The following is a 25,752-nucleotide window of genomic DNA, read 5'->3' as shown; positions in this document are numbered from 1 at the left end:
TCTTATGAAGTATTCTAGTTTGTTGAGATAGTGAATTGGTGGGTTTTTGTTAAATGTGAGCCAAAATCATCCCAATTAAAAGAACCAAAGACTTAAACTACTTCAGTCTGTGTGCATTGAATTTATTTAATACACGAGTTTCACAATTTGAGTTGAATTACTGAAATAAATGAACTTTTCCACGACATTCTAATTTATTGAGATATACCTGTATATATATATATATATATATATACATACATAAAAGAGTTTACACCGTGTTGCCTTAAAAGCGTGATGCAATAAAGGCCATCTTTATTGTGGACAATTAATATTGTGCAAGTAATAATATCAGGGTGTGTATCAAAACTTGATCTCCGAGCCCTGCACTATGTCTCCACTCCTCATACCGGTTAAACTCAAAGAAAGGTGTGGTGCAGCTATTGCGTTTATGACATTAGAAAACACAACCCCAAACAAACTACATGCCAAACCTTGTTACAAAACAGCATGATGCACTGTTGACTCTTTAAAGGAATGAATTTAACTTCATGGCCTTTATAAGTCTCTTTATTTGATTTCAACTATCAATTCAGTTGGGGTTTTAGTCCAGTATGATGACACAGAGTGACGCAGCAGGTATCTGTCTCACTCACCAGCCTGCTGTCTCTCAACTCAGTCTTTAGCACGTTCTCCAGAGGGAAAGAAATTATGTTGTTCAGGTTTTTCACCTAAAGAACCATCAGAAAGTACACATAAATTCAGGCAGACACACACTCGAGAACAAACAGGTATGACGAAATAATGTAACAGATACAGAAACCAGAAAGAAACTAAAAACAACATCTGAATGTCAGCCAGAACATGTGCAAATGCTAATGTTAACTAACTCACTTTTCAAAGTGAGCGCTCACATTTGCCTGGCAAGGCATAACCCTTCCTAGTCTAGTCTGAATGTACAAATGCTTGCAAACCATAAATCTGCATGTTAAAATGCAAAAGGTAAAACTCTGTTTGGGATTTCTCCTCAGCAAAGTGCATAAAAGTGCTAAGCAAGTATAAATCTTCCTTAGGAAAGAATGTGCGAGGACAAACCCACTCCAGGATGAAAGAAAAATAAGACTGATTCATTTCAAACAAAGGACAGCCTTTCGGACTTTCAGTTTCCTCTTTAAATGTCAGTTTTAAATCTACTGACACCATTGTTACATTTTTTTTAAATTATCATTTTTATTTCAGTAATTGATATTTAACAATTTAACATCCATTTCCTTCAAAAAAGAAAAAAAAAAAAATACTGACCCCAAACTTTTCAACGGTAGTGTATATTGTTACAAAATATTTCTATTTTTAATAAATGCTGTTCTTTTTACCTTTTTATTCAAAGAATCCTGAAAAAAGTATCACGTGTTCCAAACAATATTAAGCAGCAAAACAGTTTCCAATATTGATAATAAAGCAGCATATTAGAATGATTTCTGAAGGACCATATGACACTGAAGACTGTAGTAATGGCTGATGAAAATTTCAGCTTTGCATCACAGAAATAAATTATATTTTAAGGTATATTAAAATAGAAAACCATTATTTTAAAATGGTAATAATATTTTACAATATTACTGTTTTTTCTGTATTTTTGGTCAAATAAATGCAGCCACGATGAACAGAAGAGACTTCTTTAAAAAAATATTACAAATCTTACAAATTTTAAACTTTTGAATGGCAGTGTATGTATATACAGTGGTGTGAAAAAGTGTTGGCCCCCTTCCTGATTTCTTATTTTTTTGCATGTTTGTCACACTTTAATGTTTCAGATCATCAAACTAATTTAAATATTAGTAAAAGATAACACAAGTGAACACAACATGCAGTTTTAAATGAAGGTTTTTATTATTAAGGGAAAACCAAATCCAAAACTACATGGACCTGTGTGAAAAAGTGTTTGCCCCCTAAACCTAATAAATGGTTGGGCCACCCTTAGCAGCAACAACTGCAATCAAGCGTTTGCGATAACTTGCAATGAGTCTGTTACAGCGCCGTGGAGGAATTTTGGTCCACTCATCTATGCAGAATTGTTGTAATTCAGCCACATTGGAGGGTTTTCGAGCATGAACCGCCTTTTTAAGGTCATGCCACAGCATCTCAATAGGATTCAGGTCAGGACTTTGACTAGGCCACCCCAAAGTCTTCATTTTGTTTTTCTTCAGCCATTCAGAGGTGGACTTGCTGGTGTGTTTTGGATCATTGTCCTGCTGCAGAACCCAAGTTCGCTTCAGCTTGAGATCACGAACAGATGGCCGGACATTCAACTTTAGGATTTTTTGGCCAGATGTAATGGGACACACACCTTCCAAAAAGTTGTGTGTCAATCATCTAGATGTTTTCTGGCAAAACTGAGATGAGCCTTTGTTCTTTTTGCTCAGCAGTGGTTTTCGTCTTGGAACTCTGCCATGCTGACCATTTTTGCCCAGTCTCTTTCTTATGGTGGAGTCATGAACACTGACCTTAACTGAGGCAAGTGAGGCCTGCAGTTCTTTGGATGTTGTTGTGGGGTCTTTTGTGATCTCTTGGATGAGTCGTCGCTGTGCTCTTGGGGTAATTTTGGTCGGCTGGCCACTCCTGGGAAGGTTCTCCACTGTTCCATGTTTTTGCCATTTGTGAATAATGGCTCTCATTGTGGTTCGCTGGAGTCCCAAAGCTTTAGAAATTGCTTTATAACCTTTTCCAGACTGATAGATCTCAATTACTTACTCATTTTTTTCAGAATTTCTTTGGATCTCGGCATGATGTCTAGCTTTTGAGGATCTTTTGGTCTATTTTGTCAGCCAGGTCCTATTTAAGAGATTTCTTGATTGTGAATAGGTGTGGCAGTAATCAGGCCTGGGTGTGGCTAGAGAAATTGAACTCAGGTGTGATAAACCACAATTTTAACAGGGGGGCAAACACTTCTTCACACAGGGCCATGTAGTTTTGGATTTTGTTTTCCCTTAATAATAAAAACCTTCATTTAAAAACTGCATGTTGTGTTTACTTGTGTTATCTTTGACTAATATTTAAATTTGTTTGATGATCTGAAACATTAAAGTGTGACAAACATGCAAAAAAATAATCAGGAAGGGGGCCAACACTTTTTCACACCACTGTGTGTGTATATATATATATATAGGCATTATATCAGCCACTGTGCTGTATAGAGACAGCACTGGAGCTAATGAATGATAAAAAAACACCTTGCTTGACCACTAAAAAAGTAAAAAGACACAAGTGAACTCTTTCACACTAAATATTAAATACATATTGTGCTAAACACATGAGTGTAAATTAAAAGTAATCATGGGAGTCATCTCATAATTGTGCTGAATATGGATTTATAACCTTGCAAAATGGATGTTATGAATATAAGTCTTCATGAACAGGAAAAATGGGCTTGACTCTGAGGGAAAGTTTAGCCTCCACATAAGGACGCTAAATCAAATGGAGTTTATTTTCTTAGCAGAGTTTCTGTTGTATTTTTTAGGCTGAGGTTCCTGTCCCTGGTGATTGTTTCATTGACAGCTCAGTGGTCAGATGCTATCCACTCATGCTCTCAGGTCTGGTATAAATTACCATCACCATGGAAACTATCAGTGGGAGGGTTCCGGGAGCTGTGGTTTGAGGGGCCCTCGCCTGCAGCTGTTGAACCCCTGCTGACACACACACACACACACACACACACACAAAACTACCTATCCCAGTCCCCTGTGTAAATTGTACCGCTGGAAGTCTGCTGTTTCTTATTCAGAAATATATCCAGAAGACAAGCCGCACAGGCACACACCCAAAGGTACAGACAGTACTTAAAAAGTTTCCTCTCAAAGGTAGAAAAATGTTCATGTTGGCCTTGAATTATACAGGTAATTAACATTTACGCTTCACTGAACTTTATGCTGCACCTGGAAGCTAAATTTGTGGTAAACCGATATGTGCTTTTTAATGGCCAGTGTTGATATTTAGAGAGCAGAGTGATGTTATGGTGATTTATAATGACAGCAAATATGAAGTCCACGAAAATTCTTATTTCGCTATTGACTTAAAATTCCCTCAAAAATATCTGAAAACAGAAAAGCTGTAAGTAGATTTTGGACTGACACGAGAAACTAACACTTGAACACTTCGACTAGAATATATCAGTTTTCTCGGCTGCAAGGAATGGGCCTTAAATGGGATAAAAAAATATTCAGCATTATATCCCTTTTAAAGTGTTCAGCCTTTGTAGTTTCAGGATGGTGTCCTGCTCACCAGGTTTTTGAAGAGTGCTGTGATCTCTCGTGTGAACACAGCCAGGTTCAGGAAGCCTGTGGAGATCTCGTTATTATCCTGCATCAGGTGACTGTTCCCCAGATTCTCCAGAACCTCTGTGTAGTGTTCCTTATTTTCCACATGATCTGGAAACACAACATCACACAATCAAAATCAAGACAATCCTGTGACCTTTCTGCAGATTACAGGAGACATAAGAAATCAATACAAAACTGCATTTGCAGTCCACTTTTCTTCCGTAATGTGACACAATTCCATGAGAAACAGGATATTCATTGAAAAACAAATGTAGGTGGGACTTGATTTTATCCATCAGGAATTGACAGGATTGTGAAAGCATCTATAGTTCAGTCTGAAATGATGTACTGCATTTGCTCAGTAATATTTGTGAAATATTATCAGCATTTAAAATAACTGCTTTCTATTTTAATATATTTTGAAATGTAGTTTATTCCTGGCAAATGGCAAAGCTAAATTTTCATAAGCGATTACTCTTCAGTGTCACATGATCCTTTAGAAATCATTCTAATATGCTGATTTGGTGCACCAGGAAAATTTCTTATTATTATCAGTTGAAAACAGCTGTGCTGCTTAATATTTTTGTGGAAACTGTGAATACCTTGATGGACACTTTGGTGAACAAAGTACTTTGATGAACAAAATTCAAAAGGATTTTTTTGAAATAGAAATCTTTTCTAACATTATAAATATCTTTACTATGACTTTATCAATTTAATGCATCCTTACTGAATATTAATTTATTAAAAAAAAATAAAAAATCTTACACCAAAATCTTGAACAGCAGTGGACAATAGAATATTAAGAAAATAGACCGACTTAGATTTCTTTAAAACACTAATTTTTTATGGTACAGCTGTAATTTTTAAACGTGATGACCTTTATCCATCTTCTGAAACTATGTCATAAGCGATTACTCTTCAGTGTCACATGATCCTTTAGAAATCATTCTAATATGCTGATTTGGTGCACCAGGAAAATTTCTTATTATTATCAGTTGAAAACAGCTGTGCTGCTTAATATTTTTGTGGAAACTGTGAATACCTTGATGGACACTTTGGTGAACAAAGTACTTTGATGAACAAAATTCAAAAGGATTTTTTTGAAATAGAAATCTTTTCTAACATTATAAATATCTTTACTATGACTTTATCAATTTAATGCATCCTTACTGAATATTAATTTATTAAAAAAAAATAAAAAAATCTTACACCAAAATCTTGAACAGCAGTGGACAATAGAATATTAAGAAAATAGACCGACTTAGATTTCTTTAAAACACTAATTTTTTATGGTACAGCTGTAATTTTTAAACGTGATGACCTTTATCCATCTTCTGAAACTGTGAGACCTTGCAAACCTCACCGCATGATCAAATGAATAGAGGAAAACAGGATTTTGAGTAGACATGTGCCGGTATTCGGTAATGCGATATATCACGGTAATGAATAGGCACGATATTGTTATCGTGGGCACTTCTAAATACCATGAATAATTCTATATTACAAATTATTCAGAATTTTGAATGCATTTTAAGAATACTTTTCCCATCAACTGGTCAAAATACACAACACCGCTGTATGCTGCGTGAAAGAGGCGTGCACACTCTGATGTAAACAAGCGCGGACGAGAAGCACATGGCGGAACAGGTGAGAGACTCTGACAGCAGATGGCGCTAAACTGCAGAAATGCAGCTGTTACCCCAGAAACCCTGTAAACAAAGCAGCTGCACTACTTTCTGTTTCTGAAAGGTGTTTAAATTATTTAAACAGCCATTCAGATTTGTGTATTTGCTATGATGTTCATCACCGCGCCAAATACTTAAATATTTAGACTTAATAGGCTATTTATTTTAAAACTTTTTTTTTACATTTTAATCTGGACTACAACATGCCCTAGATATTGTTTGAAAGTGTTTTGATTCTTTATTGTTTGGTCACACTTTACATTAGGGCTTCATTAGTTAATTCATTAGTTAACATAAACTGCCAATGAAAAATCAGATATAAACATATCTACATCAGGACATCAGTCTAGACTCTAAAGAGTCTGGGAATGTAAGATAATTTCCTTAATAAATAAACTTGCATTATCTGGTTTTGGGTTGAGTTTTGTTTTTCAAGATAGGAGAAACATCGAGATGAGTTCAGTATCACTTTCAGAAAAAGTACAATAATAAAGGGGATTGGGGATTTTTTTCTGGAGTTGGTTAATCAAATATCTAGCTGAAACTTCCTCTTCTGTGGACTTCAATCAACAGTGTTTTTCCAGTGAGTCAGTCCAGCTCAAACAACACTGCACTTCACTCGCAGGCACCAAGCACTCTAAGGACCTGATCTGGAAACGGTTTTATTCTCTCAACAGGCATCTGTGAGCATTTTCAGACCCACAATTTTAATTTGCATTGTTAATTCATTTTTTGACATGTTTGAGACCTTGATCTGTTCCAGAGATGGTAGGTGAAGCGCAAATGAACCTTGAAGCAGATCCTGTTCCTGGATTTTTAGAAAATTGACCCCTAGATCAACACTTTAAAGCGCCTGCCACATCTGTGATTGCATGTCTTAAGCTAAATTTAGTCCACGGTCAACAGCTGTTTTACACTGTGACACTGTTAGATTACAGACAGACAATATAGACTAAATATATAGCTCTCTAAATAACCTTCAGAGAGTCTCATATCATCTCTGAAGTGAATTAATTCATAAAAATCATTCATCCCTCATTGAAGATGAGTTTTTATTACCCAACAGGTGAAAATACATACATAACTTAAAAAACAAACTAAAACTGACATGTATTTTCATGACTCAACATTAACTAAACTAAAATAAAAAGTCCACAAATACATTTTAGTTTTCAATACATGGCATATTATAAAACTCAAAACCTTAACAACCCACCTGAATAAAGGGAAAATGCCACTTGATAGCAATAACACTAGACTGGGCCATTTTTAAATGATAGCAATTAGCACAAACTTTGGCAGGTCTAAATTACTAGAAATAAAATTTAAAAAAGGTATATAAATTTAAAATTCTATTAAAAAAAACTACTAAACTAAACAGATTAGATGAATTGAAAATAAAAATTAAATAAAAAAAATTCTAAATTATAACAACGTGGATTTGGGGCATCATTCATGTTCACAGCACCAACAGCGAGCCATGAATTTCACTCCAAAATGACTTTTTGTTCACATCTGTAACAGAACGTATGAAAAATACTAATAGTAATGGCTAACCACTAACAAACCAACAAAAAGACATTTCTATCTATATACAGTATATTGACCCAAAAAACATCATGGACTCTGGACTCAAACACTGGTTTCTAACCAGGATGAGTAAACAGTAAAAGAGTAAGAGTAAAAGCTCTAAAGACTAATAAACCTGCTTGATGCTGCACAGAACCGATAAATGCCCTAGCTGTGAATCAGCTACAAAACAGCTTCTCGCACACAAACAACTATATCCCGGCACAGTGAGAAGGATGGGGTGAATCAGAAACAGTGCTGATTTTATCGGGTTCAGGTTTGGTCTCACTCCTAAACCAAGTTGAGCTCCACCACAAACACACAGGGGCAGAAAATTGAGGCCCCTCAATAGTAGTGTTACCGGAATGAGACATCTGATTTCAGTTAAAAGAAAGAGAGAGAAAGAGAGTGAGTGACGACGAGGGGGGAGATGATAAAACGTGGGGTCTCCTTTGCTTTTAACTGAACTGTGAAACACAGAATTGAGAAATGGGGCATGCGCCCTCAGAAATGAGAAGCAGGCAGATCTGAGACACAATTCCCAGAAACCATGATCATTCCAGTCAGGACTTTTGTAAGCACAACAAAACATTATAAATAGTGTACTGGCCAGGTCTGTGGGGCAATTTCTCATTTCAGAGAGGAGGAGCAGATGTAAACACACAGATATCCCCCTGATGTTTCAGTACAGTAAAGACGCTGATGGTTAAAAAAAAAAAAAAAAAAGTACAAATTTGATCATGTGATAAAGTTTCAATGCACATGCAGCCAAACTGCTTACAGAGGTGTAACCAGTGGTCATGTGCGTTGTGCAGGATGGACAGAATAAGGCACTGAAACTGTATGTAATTTTACTCAGCATAGGGTCATTAGGAGACCTTAGGAGAACTGTGAGGTTAAATAAAACAGTGAAGCAAGTTTCAGTGGTTTTTATTTTCTACACTCTGACTCGGTGTCAAAAACAGGAAAACACACGATCTGCTCTTTATTTGAGAGATTAGTGGTTGTGATGTCAGTGCAAGTCTGGGCCCCAATTTCTGTCATCCTTCATTTGTGTGACAGAGAGAGCGAGAGAGAGAAACTAAGAATGACCTCACTGCAATTCTTTTAGGAAATGTGTTTTTGGAAGACTTTTTTCCACAAATCTTTCACTTTAGCAACTATTGTTATTTAATTAAGCATCTTCATGGCATTACAAGCTGACTCTGATGTAACAGTCTGAGGTTTGAATACTAAGTGATAGTGAACCAGACTTCCTGAAAATCTCTCTAAAAACCCACTTCATATTACCCAAAACTCACAGAAAATACATATTTTTGCTTATGTACTAGACCAGTGGTTTCCAACCAGGGGCCGGGGCCCACTGAGAGGCTTCAGCAAACTTCCAAGAGTGCCTCAAGATGACTTAAAATGATTTAAAACATGACAAAACAAGCATTAAAATCACCTAAGACAAGTAAAGAAAATCATATTTCTTTTGAAATGTACTCACTCAACAACTTTTTTTTTTTTTTTTTGAAGGGCCAGGTATCCCACAGGGGAGTATGTGGTAGCCTAATTTTAAAAGTGTGATTTCTAGACCTGAAAAAAGTCAGGTAAATTAATAAAATCTTTTAACCATTAAAATCACCTAAGACAAGTAAAGAAAATCATATTTCTTTTGAAATGTACTCACTCAACAACGTTTTTTTTTTTTTTGAAGGGCCAGGTATCCCACAGGGGAGTATGTGGTAGCCTAATTTTAAAAGTGTGATTTCTAGACCTGAAAAAAGTCAGGTAAATTAATAAAATCTTTTAACACTGAATAAACACCTTTTTGTAGTTTTGCAAACATATTTCAATGGGATAGAATAGAAATTGTGTTTAAAAAATATTCTTAAAAATTATTATCTTTTATAATCTTCATTCAAACAGGTGGGATACCTGAAGAACATTCAGCTCTTAAAATGTCTGGAATCCTGCGGTTTAATTTATAGAAACTAGGAGTGTTGGGCCTCCACATATTGCTGTGGACGACGAAAAGCCTTGGAGTTAAGAAGCCTTGGAAAAGGTTAAGAAGCACTGTACTAGATGAAAAAATTCAACAAACAAGCAAACAAAAGGAATACAAAGTTCCACAAAATAAGACTGCACTCACTGAGTCCAGAGATGTGGATGGCTTTTACAATTTTCTTCATCGTCTGTAGGGACATCTGGTCCTGCTCTAGAGACTGGGGCAAGACAACAGAGAAATTAGAAAAACATTAGAATAGAAATTCATTACTATCATCAACATCAACTACACTCTTCAACTTCATGTAATCATTCACACAAACATGTTTAACTGGTTGCGAGGCAACGCTTGACTGTTTTTACCGAACAAATATCACAATAGTTGTCAAGCAGTCTTTCTATCACGTCAGGCCGCCGTGATGATGTCAGAACGGGTAAGCACAGGTGAATCAAGCCTTACGAAAGACAATGACAACTCTTAATAATTCAGAACAGAGACTATTTACAGTAGAGAATTAGTGCGGTAGACAGAAAGAGACACACCTCCGTGGGAATCTAACATGAGTTCAAATATCAGTGGTTTATCTAACGTTATGGTTTATTAGGATCGGATCACATCAGTTTGTTTAACCTCTTTGGTCAGAAAGTGTTTGTTCAGTAAATATGAAACCTGAATGTGAATATCATAATGAAGGGTTTTAAACCACCTCGAATCTGTGCCCTTACAACACACTGATGTACGCCGGCTGCTGGCTGCCAGAGATTGTTTAGTCTGATCAATGCTTAATAAATCAGTGTCAAGACAAACTTTCTTTGGTTCGGTTCTGTTTTGTTTCTGTCTGTAGCTTATAGGATCCAGTGATGTATAACTCAGAATCTAACGTGCTAAACGCAAGACAGGTTCATGTTTTTACACACAGACAGACAAATGGCACACACATGACCTCTTATTTACATCAGTATCAGAATATTTCCTCAATGTACTTTTTAAAAAATGAAAACGCATCCAGACATGTTTGGGCATGCAGGTTCTTCCAAAGAAACATATGATGTCCTACTATATGCTTTTTACTTCCTTGTGTTATTTTTTCCAGTTTACTAGGGAAATAGTTTCATTTTCCAGTTTTTCCTGGTATGAGGAAAAACCTGAACAGTGCTTCGACCTTAGGGTTTTTGCCAAATCTCTTATCAAGAGTTCTTACATCAACGTTGAAACAGATGGAGGACAAACCACTTCATCAAAGGGCACTTCCCATGTACAAACAGAAGATATGGATTTCAAGAACATTATAAACACATTTGAAAATGCCCTATTGAGTGTGTTTGTGGTCGTCTCAGGATAGAAATTATCTCAAAAAGTTTAATCGCCATTATATATAGGACTCCAGAAGAGTGGGTTTGGGGGGGGGATTTAAATCCTACATGATGGATATCAAACAGAAAGTAGAGGGCTTATCTTTACATATTATGTTTCAACAACTCATAAAACTAAAATAATTAGCTTTGATTTACAGTCTGAACAAACTGATTCACTAAAAGAGTTCACTGATTTCTTTAAGGCCCTGTGAAACCCTTTTTTGCAGCCATATATTTTAAACTATTTATTTAGTGTAAATTTGTGTCCAAGTTAAATGCTGTAACTGTAATCATGATCCTTATTGTTTTTGTGCCTAATAAATACTGCTAAATAAAAATAAATTATATAATCTGATCATGTAAAAAGGTAGTGCTTGCTTACTTCAGCATACTAATTACTTTAATAGCTTGTAGTGTGGAGGAGTTTTCAAAATAGTAGCTTCACCATACTCTTTTAGAAATCTCTAACACTAATTATACTGAATAATGGCATTATGAATGTCAGAAATATTATACAGGCATTACTGGAACAATAAATACTGACATCATCTTTAGCATGTGTAGCACCAAATGAGCTCCACAAAGGCAACAGAATGACAACATTAGCGTAGTTTGTAAAGTTCACTGCCCTCTATACACAATGCCCCAGCCAAACCTCTCAAAGACTGGTCACTATAGCCTAAGTGCATTGACGATACTAGGATATGTGATAGTGTTAGCGGCTGGGGAAGTCATCTATACTACGCCCAAAGGGAGTGAGGACGGCTAGAAATACATTCATTAGTCACATCAAATCTGCTGATTCGTGGTATGACTATGGTGGGTGTGTGCTTACATCTGATGCGAAGTGTTACACACACTGTATGATGCCAAACAAACACACACACACACACACACACACATACACACATATACAAACAGCAACATACAAAGTGTAATTTCTAATTCAATAATTATCAAAAGTTATTTAAAAGTTTGCACTGCAAACTCATCTGTCCAAAGGTTTCTATCCGTGGCCTCCTCCTGCAGAACATTCAGCATGCTGCCAGCCATTAGCCAGCGTCTCAGCAAATGAAAACATAAAAAAACTTTGCCCCTCAAACCCAAACAAGACTTCAAACACTGATCTTCATGAAAACACAACTTTGCAACTTTGCCCCTCAAACCCAAACAAGACTTCAAACACTGATCTTCATGAAAACACACTCAGTTATACACACACACACACACACACACACGATGCCCCTGGGTATATCAAACACTTAAACCTCTACTTTGACGATTTGAAAGACTGTAACACAGTCACAACTTTATATATTTGCACAAGTAATTTGGACAAACACCGCATATCTGCAACATCAGGAACTGAGCAGACCGAATTTATAATCCAGAAAAAAAAACGATCACACAAACATCTCTTGACTCATTCAAGAAAACTAAAGTTATTTCCATCTTCTCTTTCTGTGTTCATTCTAAAGAATATTTCCACAAAACCTAGTATTAGTTTCGGAACTCTTTGCGTTGCTCAAGTGGTGCTTGAAGGCATTGTTCAACCCAAATGTTCATCACCTGCACCCCAATTAACACCCTCATGCCATTCCAATCGCGCTGAACTTTCTTTATTGTGTAAAACACAATGGAAGCCATCTAACATGATGTCCAAGCAGCTTTTTCCCACACAATGAAAGTGAATGGCGATCATGATTGTCCCTGTTCCCCATCTACTTTCACTGTATGAAAAAAAGCAGCTTGGACATTCTGCTAAATATCTACTTTTGTGTTCCATGTAAGAAAGTCCAACAAGATTGGAACAAGTGTGAGTGAGTAAAGGTTTTAGGTGAACTATTCCGTTAATCGATAACCCTTGATAAAGTAAGACCATTCCTGCAAGCCTTTAAGAGCACAATATTCAAAGGCACCCCAAAATAACATTTTCTGTTTTAAAACTTTTTATTAACAGAAATTGGGAACATTGATATTAACCATTCATTCTGCCATTCCAGGAATTTTGAGAACTTTATGTTCTTCAATAAAAATAATAATTATTGAGGGGGGAAAAGAAATATGATTGGTTTTGTGATTTACTATTTTAATTTAGATTAGAATTTAATTATTTTACTATATTAATAATAATGTATTTATTTAAATACTTTTGTGCCATCCTGTGGCCCCCTTGGAAATTTGTCGAGGCCCCAGCTCTCTGGTTGAAAACCACAGTGGTTCTCAATTCCAGTCCTCACGACCCACCACTCCGCACATTTTGTATGTAGGCCTATCTCTTATCACTTCAGACATTTGTTCTATTCGATCGTAAGTGCCCTGCGAAGTGGACTTCACAGGATATTCCACCATGATTCTAGTTCAAATGGAGTGTATATGTTCAATTCAAAGGGCATTAAAGTGTGCAAAACGTGATTGTATTTATTTATATGATGCCAAACAAACACACACACACACACACACACACATACACACATATACAAACAGCAACATACAAAGTGTAATTTCTAATTCAATAATTATCAAAAGTTATTTAAAAGTTTGCACTGCAAACTCATCTGTCCAAAGGTTTCTATCCGTGGCCTCCTCCTGCAGAACATTCAGCATGCTGCCAGCCATTAGCCAGCGTCTCAGCAAATGAAAACATAAAAAAACTTTGCCCCTCAAACCCAAACAAGACTTCAAACACTGATCATTAAAGTGTGCAAAACGTGATTGTATTTATTTACAGAGGTACATTGTCACACTTCACACTTCTCTAGTAACTTTTATCTGGGTGTGAAGTTCTGCAGGCTGTGGTGTAGTGCAAATCTATGAATGAATGTTTCGAAGTGAAATAAACTTCACCAGATTTCCCATGCTCAGGGAGTAGTAAGCAATAAACACTGTGTAGGTATTTACAGAGGTACATTATGTCACACTTCACACTTCTCTAGTAACTTTTATCTGGGTGTGAAGTTCTGCAGGCTGTGGCGTAGTGCAAATCCATGAATGAATGTTTCGAAGTGAAATAAACTTCACCAGATTTCCCATGCTCAGGGAGTAGTAAGCAATAAACACTGTGTAGGGACCCTGTCAATCGGAACACAGTTCATGCATGGAGCTCTCTTCTAACGAGCTAATGATCTGAGTCAGATGTGTTAAATAAGAGAGACATGCAAAATATGCAGAGCGGTGGGTCGCCAGGACTGAAATTGATAACCACTGCTCTAGAACTTGAAATTCCTGAAAAAAAAACTTAAACCATTTCCCATGAAACAGGCGGAAATAAATGAAAGGCTTCCACTGTCCCGACATGCCCAGTGTTATTGAGTGCTGGCAGGATTTCTCTATTCTCCATTAATATCCACACAAATGCCTATAGATGAGCTGGCAGCCAAAGACCAATATAACGTTTATAAGACCTCACAACAAGTACCGAGTCTGTTATCAGTCCTGCTCCTCTGTAATGAACTATATCAACACTATTCCTCAGTTAAATGATGCAGCTGTGAAGGACTGTGGGGTGGTTCTGTGTTTGTCCCTCGTCATTCCAGTCTCGCTATTTAAGACATCGAACATCTAAGCGCCAAGTTTACTTGTCTCTGTCTCTTACTTGTTGTGACTCCTGTGCCATCCTCTGACTATTTACCACAACACAAGCCCATAAAGTGGTCAGTGGGGCATTCAAACCACTAGTGTTTAAAAAAGATTGACTAGCAACAGTTCACTAAATGGCAAAAGGTCAGTTCTGTTGTCCACACAGGTGTCCTCCTTGAAGAGTAACCACAGGCGTAGTTTACACTATCTACGGACATGCTCAACTAACCTTTTCCCAGTTTATCTTCAGATAAATTATCGTTGTAGACTCGAAAGGTCACCCTGACTCATAACAATTTAAAAATGAAAAGGATGGACCATTTTATTACTCTGTGCACACGTAAAACTGATTAATATAAACTCTGCAACCAAAATGTCATTAAGTTAGGCTAAATTCAAAATAATAGTGTTTTTCTCATATTAAAAAGTCTTGACATGGGTGCAATTAAAATGTTTTGTGTGTGTGTCCGAGATTTTCACAGGGATTCACTCAGGTGTTGTGCACCTGCGCAGATAAACAACGCGCTTGCACGCGCCCTTACCTCTTCGAGCGCGGCCACGGTGCTCCGACAGTCGCTCATTTTAGACTGAAATCCAGAGCTTACCGGGGACGATAGGTCCTCTTTCGCCAAAGATACAAAATCCGAAATACTTATTTTCTCCGGCATGTTTTTTTTCCGACTGTACCAACCGAGAAACGTAAAATCCCAGCAAAACTAGTGAAAACAAACGCCTCAAGATCAAGCAAAGTGCATCTCCATAAAGTCATCTATATCCAGAAGTGAGCGTGATCGCCAGAGCAGAGGAATTAAAAGTTGTTTTATATCTGCGACCAAAGGCGAAAGTATCGGTCTTCTCTGTGTTCCGCCGTGTGGCGTGAGAGAGAGTCGGTAAAGTTCTCTGAGCCGCGCGAGCGTTCAATAGCGCGTGGCGAGAGGGGAGGGAGTTTGTGTTCACTGACGAAATGAAAAGAGCGCGCGGAGAAAGAATGGAAGTCTTCTTCATGAAAGAATGAAACAGGAATCCATTTTTTCTTTGAGAGGGAAATATTAGGCCTTTTGAAATTACTCCTAGAGTATTTTTATTATTAGGGCCCGAGAACTGCGGTGCGAGGACCCTCTTGGAATTTCTCCGTTTATTATTATTATTAGCCTATTATTATTATTATTATTATTATTATTCTCCAAAATGAATCGCATTTTTGAAGGCCTAAAGCATGCTCGAAAAGTCATGAAACTTGCACACACGCCAGAAGTTGTGAAAACGGGTGTGACAAAATGGCTCCATAGCGCCACCTATACTCTTTCAACGAAGTGCCCCTCCCGCTACGTTTCACGTACATGTATGAAATTCGGTAGACACATGTAACACACCAATACCTACAAAAAAGTCTCTTGGAGCTAATTCCGAAACACATCAGGAAGTCTGCTATTTTGAAATTTCTCGGCAAATTTTGCGCCGTTTTTGCCATTTTCAGGCTTGAATTTGAATGAACTCCTAGATTTAATCAGATCAACACCATATTTGGTCAGTCTAATCTAAAGCCCTTTGCAATGTTAAATTGCGAAGATCTTGAGTTTTCGCTAAAGGACTTGTCCGTGGCGGCCTGACATATTTCGATGTTTTGTCATGGAAAAGCAAGTTGATATAACTCAGCCATACAATGTCCGAGCTGCCCCAAACTTCACGTTTGATAAAAGTCCTGGCCTAAAGACATCCACATGCCAATATTCAGTTATAGTCATAGCGCCACCAGCTGGCAGCAAGAAGATTGGCACATATAAATGACTGTGACCTATTCCTCTTATATTTACCACTTTTAATGCATAATGCATCCAGCGTTCACTGTTTTTCTAAGGTCACCGCTTAGCGGTGGCTCCGGGTGCAAGGGCCCTTTCAACACTGCTTGCAGCTTTAATTATTATTAATATTGTAACAGTTCTGTTGAATCCATTTGAATAGGCCGACATTGTCTTTCTTAGTCATATGGGAGGCCAGTACGAAAATGTACAATTTTGTTTAAACTTCTGTAACATCAGTGTATCTTACGATATTCCTAATATTTGTCATCTACAAATGAAAGTGGTTTTGAAATAACAACTTATCCCCCCCAAAAAAGTCAATAACAAAGGCTACAAGGTAGCTGGATTGGTAGTAATTCCAACTGAAAACATGTAGCCTAGGCTTTATTTAAAATTTTGAGTATGAATTTATGTAAAACAATTATTAATCCACTCTCATCACCACCCCGACAGTCAATTAATTTTAAACGTTTTAATTCAAAACAAGTAGCCTAATTGAAAACAAATACAAAACAATGTAAATATGATTTCTGTTATTTAACGTGAAGGCGTTAAAGAAAGACTTTAAGTTGTTGTTTTTGTTTGTTTGTTTGTTTGATTTAAAAACTGATGTTTTTAATCATCCAGGGCTCCCCTGAAATATTTTTGGCTCATTGTTCCCTTGTGAAGTAGTAGTACTTGGGAAAGAAGTACACTTATGGAAATAATGTACTTTAAAATAATATAGGCTACTTAAGTGCAAAATGAATGTAAAATATTTGGCCACTTAAAATCTTTTTTTAATACATTTATATTAAACGCAAATATTTGAACTGCTGTTTATATGTAATTTCACGTTTTTTGTGTGTGTTTTGTTTTTTTGCTTTTGAAATATGGTCAAAGAAGTGTACTTACAAATATTAATATTATATTATCTTCAAGTACTTTTTTTTTTTTTAAATATACCTTTAAGATTTGAAGTACCCCACAAGTGCACATTCAATTCAATAAGCATACTTTCACAAGGGTTCCTCACTTTTGCTTTCCTTCATGTAGATTCTTGTCTTTTGTCTTGTTTTGTTCCTTTTTGTAATTTAGTTGTAGACAGATGAAAAATCAGTGCATTGTGCACATATGCAGGCCTTCAATGGAGCAATGGGGCATGGTGCCAACTGAAAAGGATTGTGCATGCACTTTCCCTCTTTATTCAAGTGTCAATGCAGATAAGCCATTTCCTTAAATGCACTACAAGTACATGAATGAACATGCTTCATCTGTTTCAGTCTAAAGTTGAAATAAAACCCACCCCTGATTTAAAAAAAAAAAATCAAGAAGTTTGCTTCACTAACACAATTGGCACCTTTTCATGTGCAGTCTTTATTTTTGAAAAGGCCGATTGAATAGTGCTGCTTTGTTGCTTCAGAGCAATGGAAACTCATAGTGTTTTTGTGCTTATATTCCACAGTGTTCTGAATAACAGAATTTTTATAAGACAAATATTGAGAACTGTCAGATATCATAGAGGTATGTCGGTTCTTCCCATGTCCTTTGAAAAGCTGCACACCTTACCTTATCCTTTAATAATACAGTATACTATTACATTTGATGTAATGTGCTGGACAGGTATCAGCTTCGACTTTATCCCTCTAGGTATGCGCAATTATTTTATGTTGTATAATTTGATTATTAGCTTGAATAAATAAATTAGACCATTTTGGACAGCATTTTGTTCCTCATAGTTGCAAATAAAAGCATGAAAAGACCCTTCAGACCATATAAAGAGTCATAAGGCTTGTTACATCAGACTCTGTGTGCATGAAAAAACAGCATTCCTGCACTGTGTATTTGTTTCCCGCTCTCTATCTTATTTTATCTTATCTTATTTATTTATTTAGTCATTTAGCAGACGCTTTTATCCAAAGCGACTTACAAATGAGATGCGATAAAGAAGACCTAAGACAGTTGAGCAACTAGAAGCCTGTATTAGACAAGAATGGGACAACATTCCTATTCCTAAACTTGAGCAACTTGTCTCCTCAGTCCCCAGACGTTTGCAGACTGTTATAAAAAGAAGAGGGGATGCCACACAGTGGTAAACATGGCCTTGTCCCAACTTTTTTGAGATGTGTTGATGCCATGAAATTTAAAATCAACTTATTTTTCCCTTAAAATGATACATTTTCTCAGTTTAAACATTTGATATGTCATCTGTTGTATTCTGAATAAAATATTGAAATTTGAAACTTCCACATTGCATTCTGTTTTTATTCACAATTTGTAGAGTGTCCCAACTTTTTTGGAATCGGGTTTGTGTGTGTATATATATATATATACACACATATATTATACACACAAAGAAGATAAATATAGATAAAGTAGAATTAAAATAGAATAGAAAGTGCTAGAGTTAGAGGGTCAAGTAAAGGTGGAACAGAAGGACCGAGTCAAAATTAAAAGTAAAACTCTATCATCAAATAAGTTAGCAGATACATGTGTCTTTGTCTCCATATCTAAAATGGAGGGATTTATTCATCAAACAAGGATTTATACTGTGATGGACATGTCAAATTACCACTAGGTCAAACCTTGGTTCAAACAAGAAGGAAACTAAACATTATTCAAAACATAACAACCCAAATAAAACCAAGTTAACTTGGTTTGATGACCTTAATTTCTCCAAAGCACACCAACACCCCCCAACACAATGCATTTCCTCTCACACACACGCACGCACACACTATTCTCTTCATATTCTGTATTGGCTTCATGAGTTATTGTTGATATAATGGTGGTTTTGTGGCCAAACAATACTTTCTTTCTCCCCCTGGCTGTGGCTGCTTTGTGGGTCTGAGCAGAAATGTTGCATTTAACTGGGTGGACGTCACTCAGAAGGAAGAGAAAAAGGAAAGTGGGTGAAAGAGAGAGAAAGGAAGTTTGAAAGGCAGAAGTTTGAAAAAGCCATTTGTGAAAACTTTTAACAGCAAGTTCTTGTTTTCAGGTGAGCTCTAGTCTGCCTTTGAACTACCCTTTCATTTATCCCTTTCTCATCTTCTCCACCTTTTAAGATTGCTGTGGCCACAATGTGCTGCATGTTCCTACTTACTGGCTTTTGTCCTTCCCCTATTGTTGTTTCTTCGACAGCAGCCAATCGCATGCATCTGGGGGCTGGATTTGGAAGGGGGTAGAATCTGTGGCTGCTGAACAAAAATTGAGGTGTGTTCCAGGAAAGGTTACAGCTCAGACCAGAAGGATTCCCAGCAGACAGCCCCTCCCATCCACACTGCCAAGATCTGTTGACTCTAGAACAGAAGGATCATTTATCCCATCTTGTCAGCCCAGGGAGGCCACGTTTATGGTAAAACACTGCAAAAGAGAGAAGGTAGCAAAAATATCTTACAGGGAAGATTGTGGAAATCTACACATAACTAGAGTGGGACTAGAAATACTAACTGTGCAACAGAAACATGATGAAGACATGAAAACAACTGTAACACTCCCTACAAAGAATTACAACTAGTCATAAAATAAGACTTACATCCTCCCTTAAAGTCATCAGTGTTTATAAACCAGTTTAGAAGCAATTTCTTAATGACAAACTGGCATAAATGGTTACTGTTACTTCATGATTATAAATCTGTTTTCTGTAAATGTGTGACAGTCTGTATGAGGAAATCCAAAATCCTCCTCTGGAAACTCTTCTGTGTCATGCTTGTGAGCAAACCTGTTTGCAGACTAGTTTTCTATTTTAATTTAGGTTGTGCATGACTTTTTCATGACACATGAATTTTATTAAAATTATACATAGGTCTGCCCTATAAACCAATATTCACTTCAATAACCACAATATTACAATGCCTATTAGAAGAAACATTTTGTAGTTTTGTTTTTACTGTAAATTAGATTTAAATGCTTAATTTTAGTGATATAATCTGTCTGGTCAAGTCACTATTCTTTGACTAGGAATGGCTAAAGTCACTTATTTTAGATGAGCTAAAATATTATGGATTTTTTAAAGCCTCACTAAAAGAGGTCAACATTTAAGCACAAGCACAAAAATCATTATCGTTAATATAAAAAAGGTAAATACAGGATAGTACAGTTAAACAAAACTATTGTGTTACTGCATCTGCATACATCCATGTGGGAGTCTGTTTATACTGTACAATACAAGCACAAAACTTTAACTTTTAACAAAAAATGCATTGTACACAAAAATGCGACTGATCATTACACCAGGGCTTTATTCATTTAACCACAATATCAAATATTAAGTGCTGCCTGTTAAACAGACGGTCTATAAAAATGACACATCCTGAGACAATTACCAATTTCCTTCAAATACAAATCCTATAAATACAAAATTATTAATATGTACAATTTAAAAGCATAATGAATATTTAAAAACATCCCCAAAAAATTAGAAAAAAACAAACTATAAACTACAATCAAATGCACAAAACTGCCAAAAATTAGTACACACTTCAGCACACTCATGCATATATAGACATACATTTTTCAAGTTTGTTAGGACAGGACAGTTGTCCGCATGTGGGACAGTTGCGTGAAGCAACCCCCAGGTAAAAAACTTTTGTACACACATTACATTTTTAAATCTGAAACTGAAACAACTGCTCTTAAACCCATCTCAACCCCTTAACAGATGCCGAATCAACCTTATAAGGTTTCCAGAACACTACTAAATACAAGTTTTTGTTCAGTCTGACTGAGAAATGTTTTCTTCAGAAGAATTATTTTCACTGCAGAACTGGGTGTGGGAAACTAGTTGTAAAAATCTAACTTTTCCATTCTGAATCCCAACCCATATGTGCTCTGCATTTAAGATGGGAGTTTTAAGTAAGTGGATTTCTACACACACCAGTTAAACTCTGCTTTGTCTCTACAGCTATAAAACCTACCATTCAGGTGGGACAAGAATCCCAAATCCAAATAGGGAAGAAGAAAAAAAACCAGTTCAGAGTTCAAACAGTATCAAAGGTTTTTTGCCAGACCCCATTAAAAGTCTGTAAACTACTCCGAGTGGAGTAGTCAACCCTGAGAACTCCATTACCGTAATTTGAGGAAAAATTGAGAGAAGACATCAAACAGACTAGGGAAAAAAACACCAATTTATCACTTTGAATTAATCCTTTGGAAATGTAAAAGAAAAGAAAAAATCAGCTGCCAAATATGGACATTCCCTGAGGTTTCTCATTAACAAATGTGTCAGAGGTAAAAACCTTGTTTCTTGAGCCATGTAGTACTACATAATCATTATTCAGTGCCATGGGAAAGGGCACTTTTACAAGATCAAGGTATTACCTCATTGTGTCTAAAACTAAAAGATGGAGGTAGAATGAACAGACAAGCACCTATTTCTTAAAACCTGAGCACTTTTTTTCCAGACTGAAAGGATCTGAATGACTGATTTTTGGTTCAGTTGAGTCTGGTTATGAAGATGCCTCCCATACACGCTCTCAAATCTTTACTCTATAAAAATTCACATTCTCTACCTTTGTTTGCCTACAGCTAAAAATGGTCACACAGCCCTCTACTGGCAATGTTTGGTGGTACTACAATAATTAAAGCTCTAGAAAAGCTTTAAAATGACCTGAGTTCCATACATCTCATCCAAGAATTACTAATAAACAGTCAACTCTATCTCATATCTAAAAAAGGCAAATACATAGGCCTGATTTTATCATCAATATTCAAGTAATAATGACCAAAAACATTGCCAATTGGCAAACATTTAACTTAAAATTGAAATAATTAAAGTCACTTGAAAATTCATTTTTTGTTTTGTCAAAAATATCTCAACTAAGCAAAAATACCTTACTTTAGGTAATATGACTGACTGAAATAAAAAGTATGGCTTCATAGTATACAAAACCTAACACATGGATCTCCTCTAGAGGGCGCTTGTTGACTAAATATTGTCCGATTCTAATCACTAAAGTAGTTAAAACATTAAGACACGGGTCTCATCCCAAATCTACTGTCTTTATCAGGAACAGAACTGATTAAGCCAATTCAGTAGTGCATTTTATACAAACTTCAATCTGTCATTATGTGAAGGAGTGTTGTAAAACTTCAGAGGATCTATGTCTGAATTAAACTAATTACAATTGAACTCTCCCAATCATCAATCACTGTTTCGTCACACTGGATAACTCATGTTTTAAGCAGATCTCCCAGATCGTATGTGTCAAAGAAGTCAGATACACCTTCTCCATCCTCCAGACCCCAGAGGTAGTCTTCGTGGCTGAGCCGAGGAGAAAAGTTAACAAAAGGCCCAGATGGGTCGGATGTGAATGCCATCCCAGGCAGCTGGTCTTCGGTGATCTGGAGAAGGCTGGGAGGAAGATCCAGGATCCCCTCCACATCGAGCAGGGAGTTGCTGCCACTGGTGCCAGTCATCGATGGCTGAGGCTTTGATAGCAAACCTGTACAAAAAAAAATAATAGATACTGTTAGTCTGTCATTTGATAATGAATAGATGGCTTTGGTAATCATAACAAAGATAAAACTTGTTGCAGAGTTTGGGACACACAGCTCTATTCTCTCGCACACAATGTTACCACTAGCACTTATTCAGCTGAATCTTGCTTTGAAAGTGGTAAGTAGTAGTAAGCTCCTGGCAATTGTCTCACCTTCGACTGGCTGGGGTTTGGCAGGTGGGAAGACAGAGGGTGTGGTGGTGCTGGGGGTTTGTGGGTAATCTTTTCTGGGTGTGGCATTCTTGACGGGACTAGCATCCTCCAAACATTCTTCAGGACACAAGTACACCTCAATTGGGCCATTCTTGCTTTTCAAGTAAATCTGCAGCAAGCCCTAATGAAAAAAAAAAAAGATGTGAAATTTACCAGCAGACAGTAATAACCATGTTTTGTATAATATCAATTGAGTCATAAATTACAATTTCACATCCCTAATGTGAAAGAGACAAAAGATTAAAAAAAATAAAAAAAATTCAAAGTGGCTTTTAATAATTACAGGACAGCAAATGAAAGTAGGAGGAAAGACAAGACAAAAAAAATTATACATATACATATTTTGCAGCTCAAAATTCTTAAACATTAAATCTTATTGTAAGACTTTTAATGTTTAATTGAATAAAGGCTGAAAAGAGCAGCATATGTTGTATTGCATGCTTGTGTCCCACCAGGATTCTTAACTAGCAAGATTTCCTTGGTCAACTAGCTCCAGAAAAGCAATGCTAGTTGATCAGTTTGGATTAGCATGGTCCACAAGCTTGATCAACACCAGGATTCATGCAGGTCTTTTCAGCAATGTTAGAACTAAGACAAATACTGACCTCAGGTGCTTCTGGAACTTCCAGTTTGGTTTCAGATGGTGCTTTCACAGCAATCACAGTTTGATCTTTCAAGCTGCTTATGGTACGAATGTCCTGATAGGTCACATATCCTAATGTGAGCTTCAATTAAGGACAAACAGTTTTGGCATCGAATACAGTATTTAAAATTACTGAGAGTTCAAATACATGGTAACTTTATTGCATTTGAAATGAAAGACTCATAATTAAGATAACTGTAAAATGGATGTAATGTGATACATCTATTGATATGCCATGTGAGTGTTTGGCTGCAGGGACACAAGCGGTTAAAACAGCATGCCTGAGCAAGCTCACAAAAGTGAAGGAGACAAACCACTCCTTAGTTCTTCAGAGTACAAACATGCAGACACAAAAAAAAGGATATCTTTGGTTGTCCTTGTTCTCTGTCAGTTCACGTAGCCGTGTTGAGCTGGACTGAATGAGGTCGTCCAGAGCTTTCTCCTGCCTGTTCAGCTCAGAAAGCTCTTTCTTGAGAGCGCTGGTCTTTTCTGAATTGCTGGATGAGCTCTCAAACACACCACTGACCCTAAAGCACAGGGAACATATAGGGAACATACTATTTGAAAACATCATAATTAATATCACATAGTAAGAATGTATATGTGTGCATATATATTAGGGATGTGCAGGTCTAGTCGACTAATCGACTAAACGGTACAGCTCCTACTAGTCGACACCGAAAACAATAGTCAATTACACGACAGAAAACCCCCCCCCAAAAAAACATGATTTTATCATTCAAATTACCGTAATTTTTACATTGCATTTAAAACATTTTAAATAACAAGTTAAAATAAAACGTTTGAAAAATAATACATTATTTTTAAAAGTTTATCTGGGCAGAAACTACATTTTTACCTCAGACCTCGCATGCGTTTTCTTCGTGTCAGTTGCGACGAGTTCAAAAATGACCACGCGAAAGAAGGTGTGGGATTATTTTGAATTAGAAGGAAACGGAAAAGTTGTGTAAACTGTGTAATGTAAAATTGTCTTACAATAACTCTACTGGAGCGATGCGTAATCATATTCAATACAGGCACGTAGGCATTAGCTTAGAGCAGTGGTTCTCAACCTTTTTTTCCACCGGGCCGCACGCATATTATTTACATATTACGTCAGCAATACAAACCAACCTGATTTATAATATTATAGCCTAAATATTATGATATCTAATCGATTACATTCATTGAAATAAATAAATAATTCTACTCCCCATAAATAACACCCAATTTTGTGAAATTCGGCTTGAAAGGAGTTTCACTTTTATGCGTGGGGGGGCACCCACTGGCAGATGAGCCACGAGCACTTTTTTTTATGTTCTACATTTCATGTATTTATGTAACACATATTCTACATTAAAAAAAAATATTTAGAATGAACAATAACTGCTGTACAAATAGTAAAAAACATACCTAATGCAGAAAAGCCGCCTCTTTTTCCAAATTGCGTAGATGACCACTATCTTTCTTTCATCTCTTCTGATAAATTTTCAGTCAAATCGTTTTCTGTGTGCTAGATGAGAGATAGAGCCCTGCATTTCAGCCCTTTTTTTACGCCCCTCGGGCTGGGCTTCGGGACAATTTTCACGTCATAGTTCAGACACGGGCAGGGCCTCGGGCCTGTTTTAGGCTTCTCCTTATTTTTATATTATAGACAGCAATAAATTAGTGATAAAAAAAGATTGCCGTGCTGGTGGAAACAACACGAGACCGTGCTACCGAGACTGTCAAGAGCGGCTCGACGGTGTTTAGTGTCCCGCAGCAGCAGCATGTATGGTGCGTGCCGTCAGCACAGCTGAACAGTTCTGCGTTCAAATGCACGCAATAAGCTTAAGTTTTCCGCAAAGCATCGGCAAAAGTAATTACCATAAATGCGTCAGGGGGAAACAGTAAGGAGATATTTTAGTTATTTACTAATAAACTAGTGTTTTCTAAGTCGGTGTCGCAAGGATGAAGTTGTCGATCCTAACTCGCCATCTCTTCATTGCCTTTAGAGAGTAGTGCATCTTTAAGGATTATGATCATAATGAAAGAGTTTTTGTTTTTGATTTGTTTTATTTCGTTAAGTAGTAATTTAAAGCTTTCTATAGATATATTTATCATGTCTGTGAGGCATGTATTCGCTGAGTTTCGGTTCAT

At 36.7% G+C, this 25,752-nt stretch overlaps 2 protein-coding genes across 4 annotated transcripts in view; both read right to left on the bottom strand.

Annotated features, from left to right (window-relative positions):
- Positions 1–15,371, bottom strand: part of LOC107582563 (arf-GAP with SH3 domain, ANK repeat and PH domain-containing protein 1-like) — a 34,725-nt gene extending 19,354 nt beyond the window's left edge. For 2 of the 3 annotated variants that reach the window (XM_016268458.1, XM_016268466.1), the window contains exons 1-4: positions 15,022–15,371; positions 9,690–9,762; positions 4,258–4,403; positions 636–710 (exon numbers count right to left, since the gene is read on the bottom strand). In XM_016268458.1, coding sequence (XP_016123944.1) covers positions 636–710; positions 4,258–4,403; positions 9,690–9,762; positions 15,022–15,147 — 420 coding nt within the window. In that variant the 5' untranslated portion in view covers positions 15,148–15,371. The remainder of the gene's footprint in view (positions 1–635; positions 711–4,257; positions 4,404–9,689; positions 9,763–15,021) is intronic. The other variant, XM_016268475.1, reaches the window with a different exon arrangement.
- Positions 15,372–22,431: 7,060 nt separating this feature from the next.
- Positions 22,432–25,752, bottom strand: part of LOC107583357 (transcription factor E2F2-like) — a 17,009-nt gene continuing 13,688 nt past the window's right edge. The window contains exons 4-7 of the mRNA XM_016269549.1: positions 23,979–24,140; positions 23,576–23,690; positions 22,911–23,091; positions 22,432–22,703 (exon numbers count right to left, since the gene is read on the bottom strand). Of these exons, the coding sequence (XP_016125035.1) occupies positions 22,432–22,703; positions 22,911–23,091; positions 23,576–23,690; positions 23,979–24,140 (730 nt within the window). The remainder of the gene's footprint in view (positions 22,704–22,910; positions 23,092–23,575; positions 23,691–23,978; positions 24,141–25,752) is intronic.

The sequence above is a fragment of the Sinocyclocheilus grahami genome, unplaced genomic scaffold (assembly GCF_001515645.1).
Source record: "Sinocyclocheilus grahami isolate Dianchi unplaced genomic scaffold, SAMN03320097.WGS_v1.1 scaffold4.1, whole genome shotgun sequence".
In the NCBI taxonomy this organism is placed as follows: domain Eukaryota; kingdom Metazoa; phylum Chordata; class Actinopteri; order Cypriniformes; family Cyprinidae; genus Sinocyclocheilus; species Sinocyclocheilus grahami.
The sequence above is the reverse complement of the archived record's forward strand: the minus strand, read 5'-3'. Positions and strand labels throughout refer to the sequence as shown.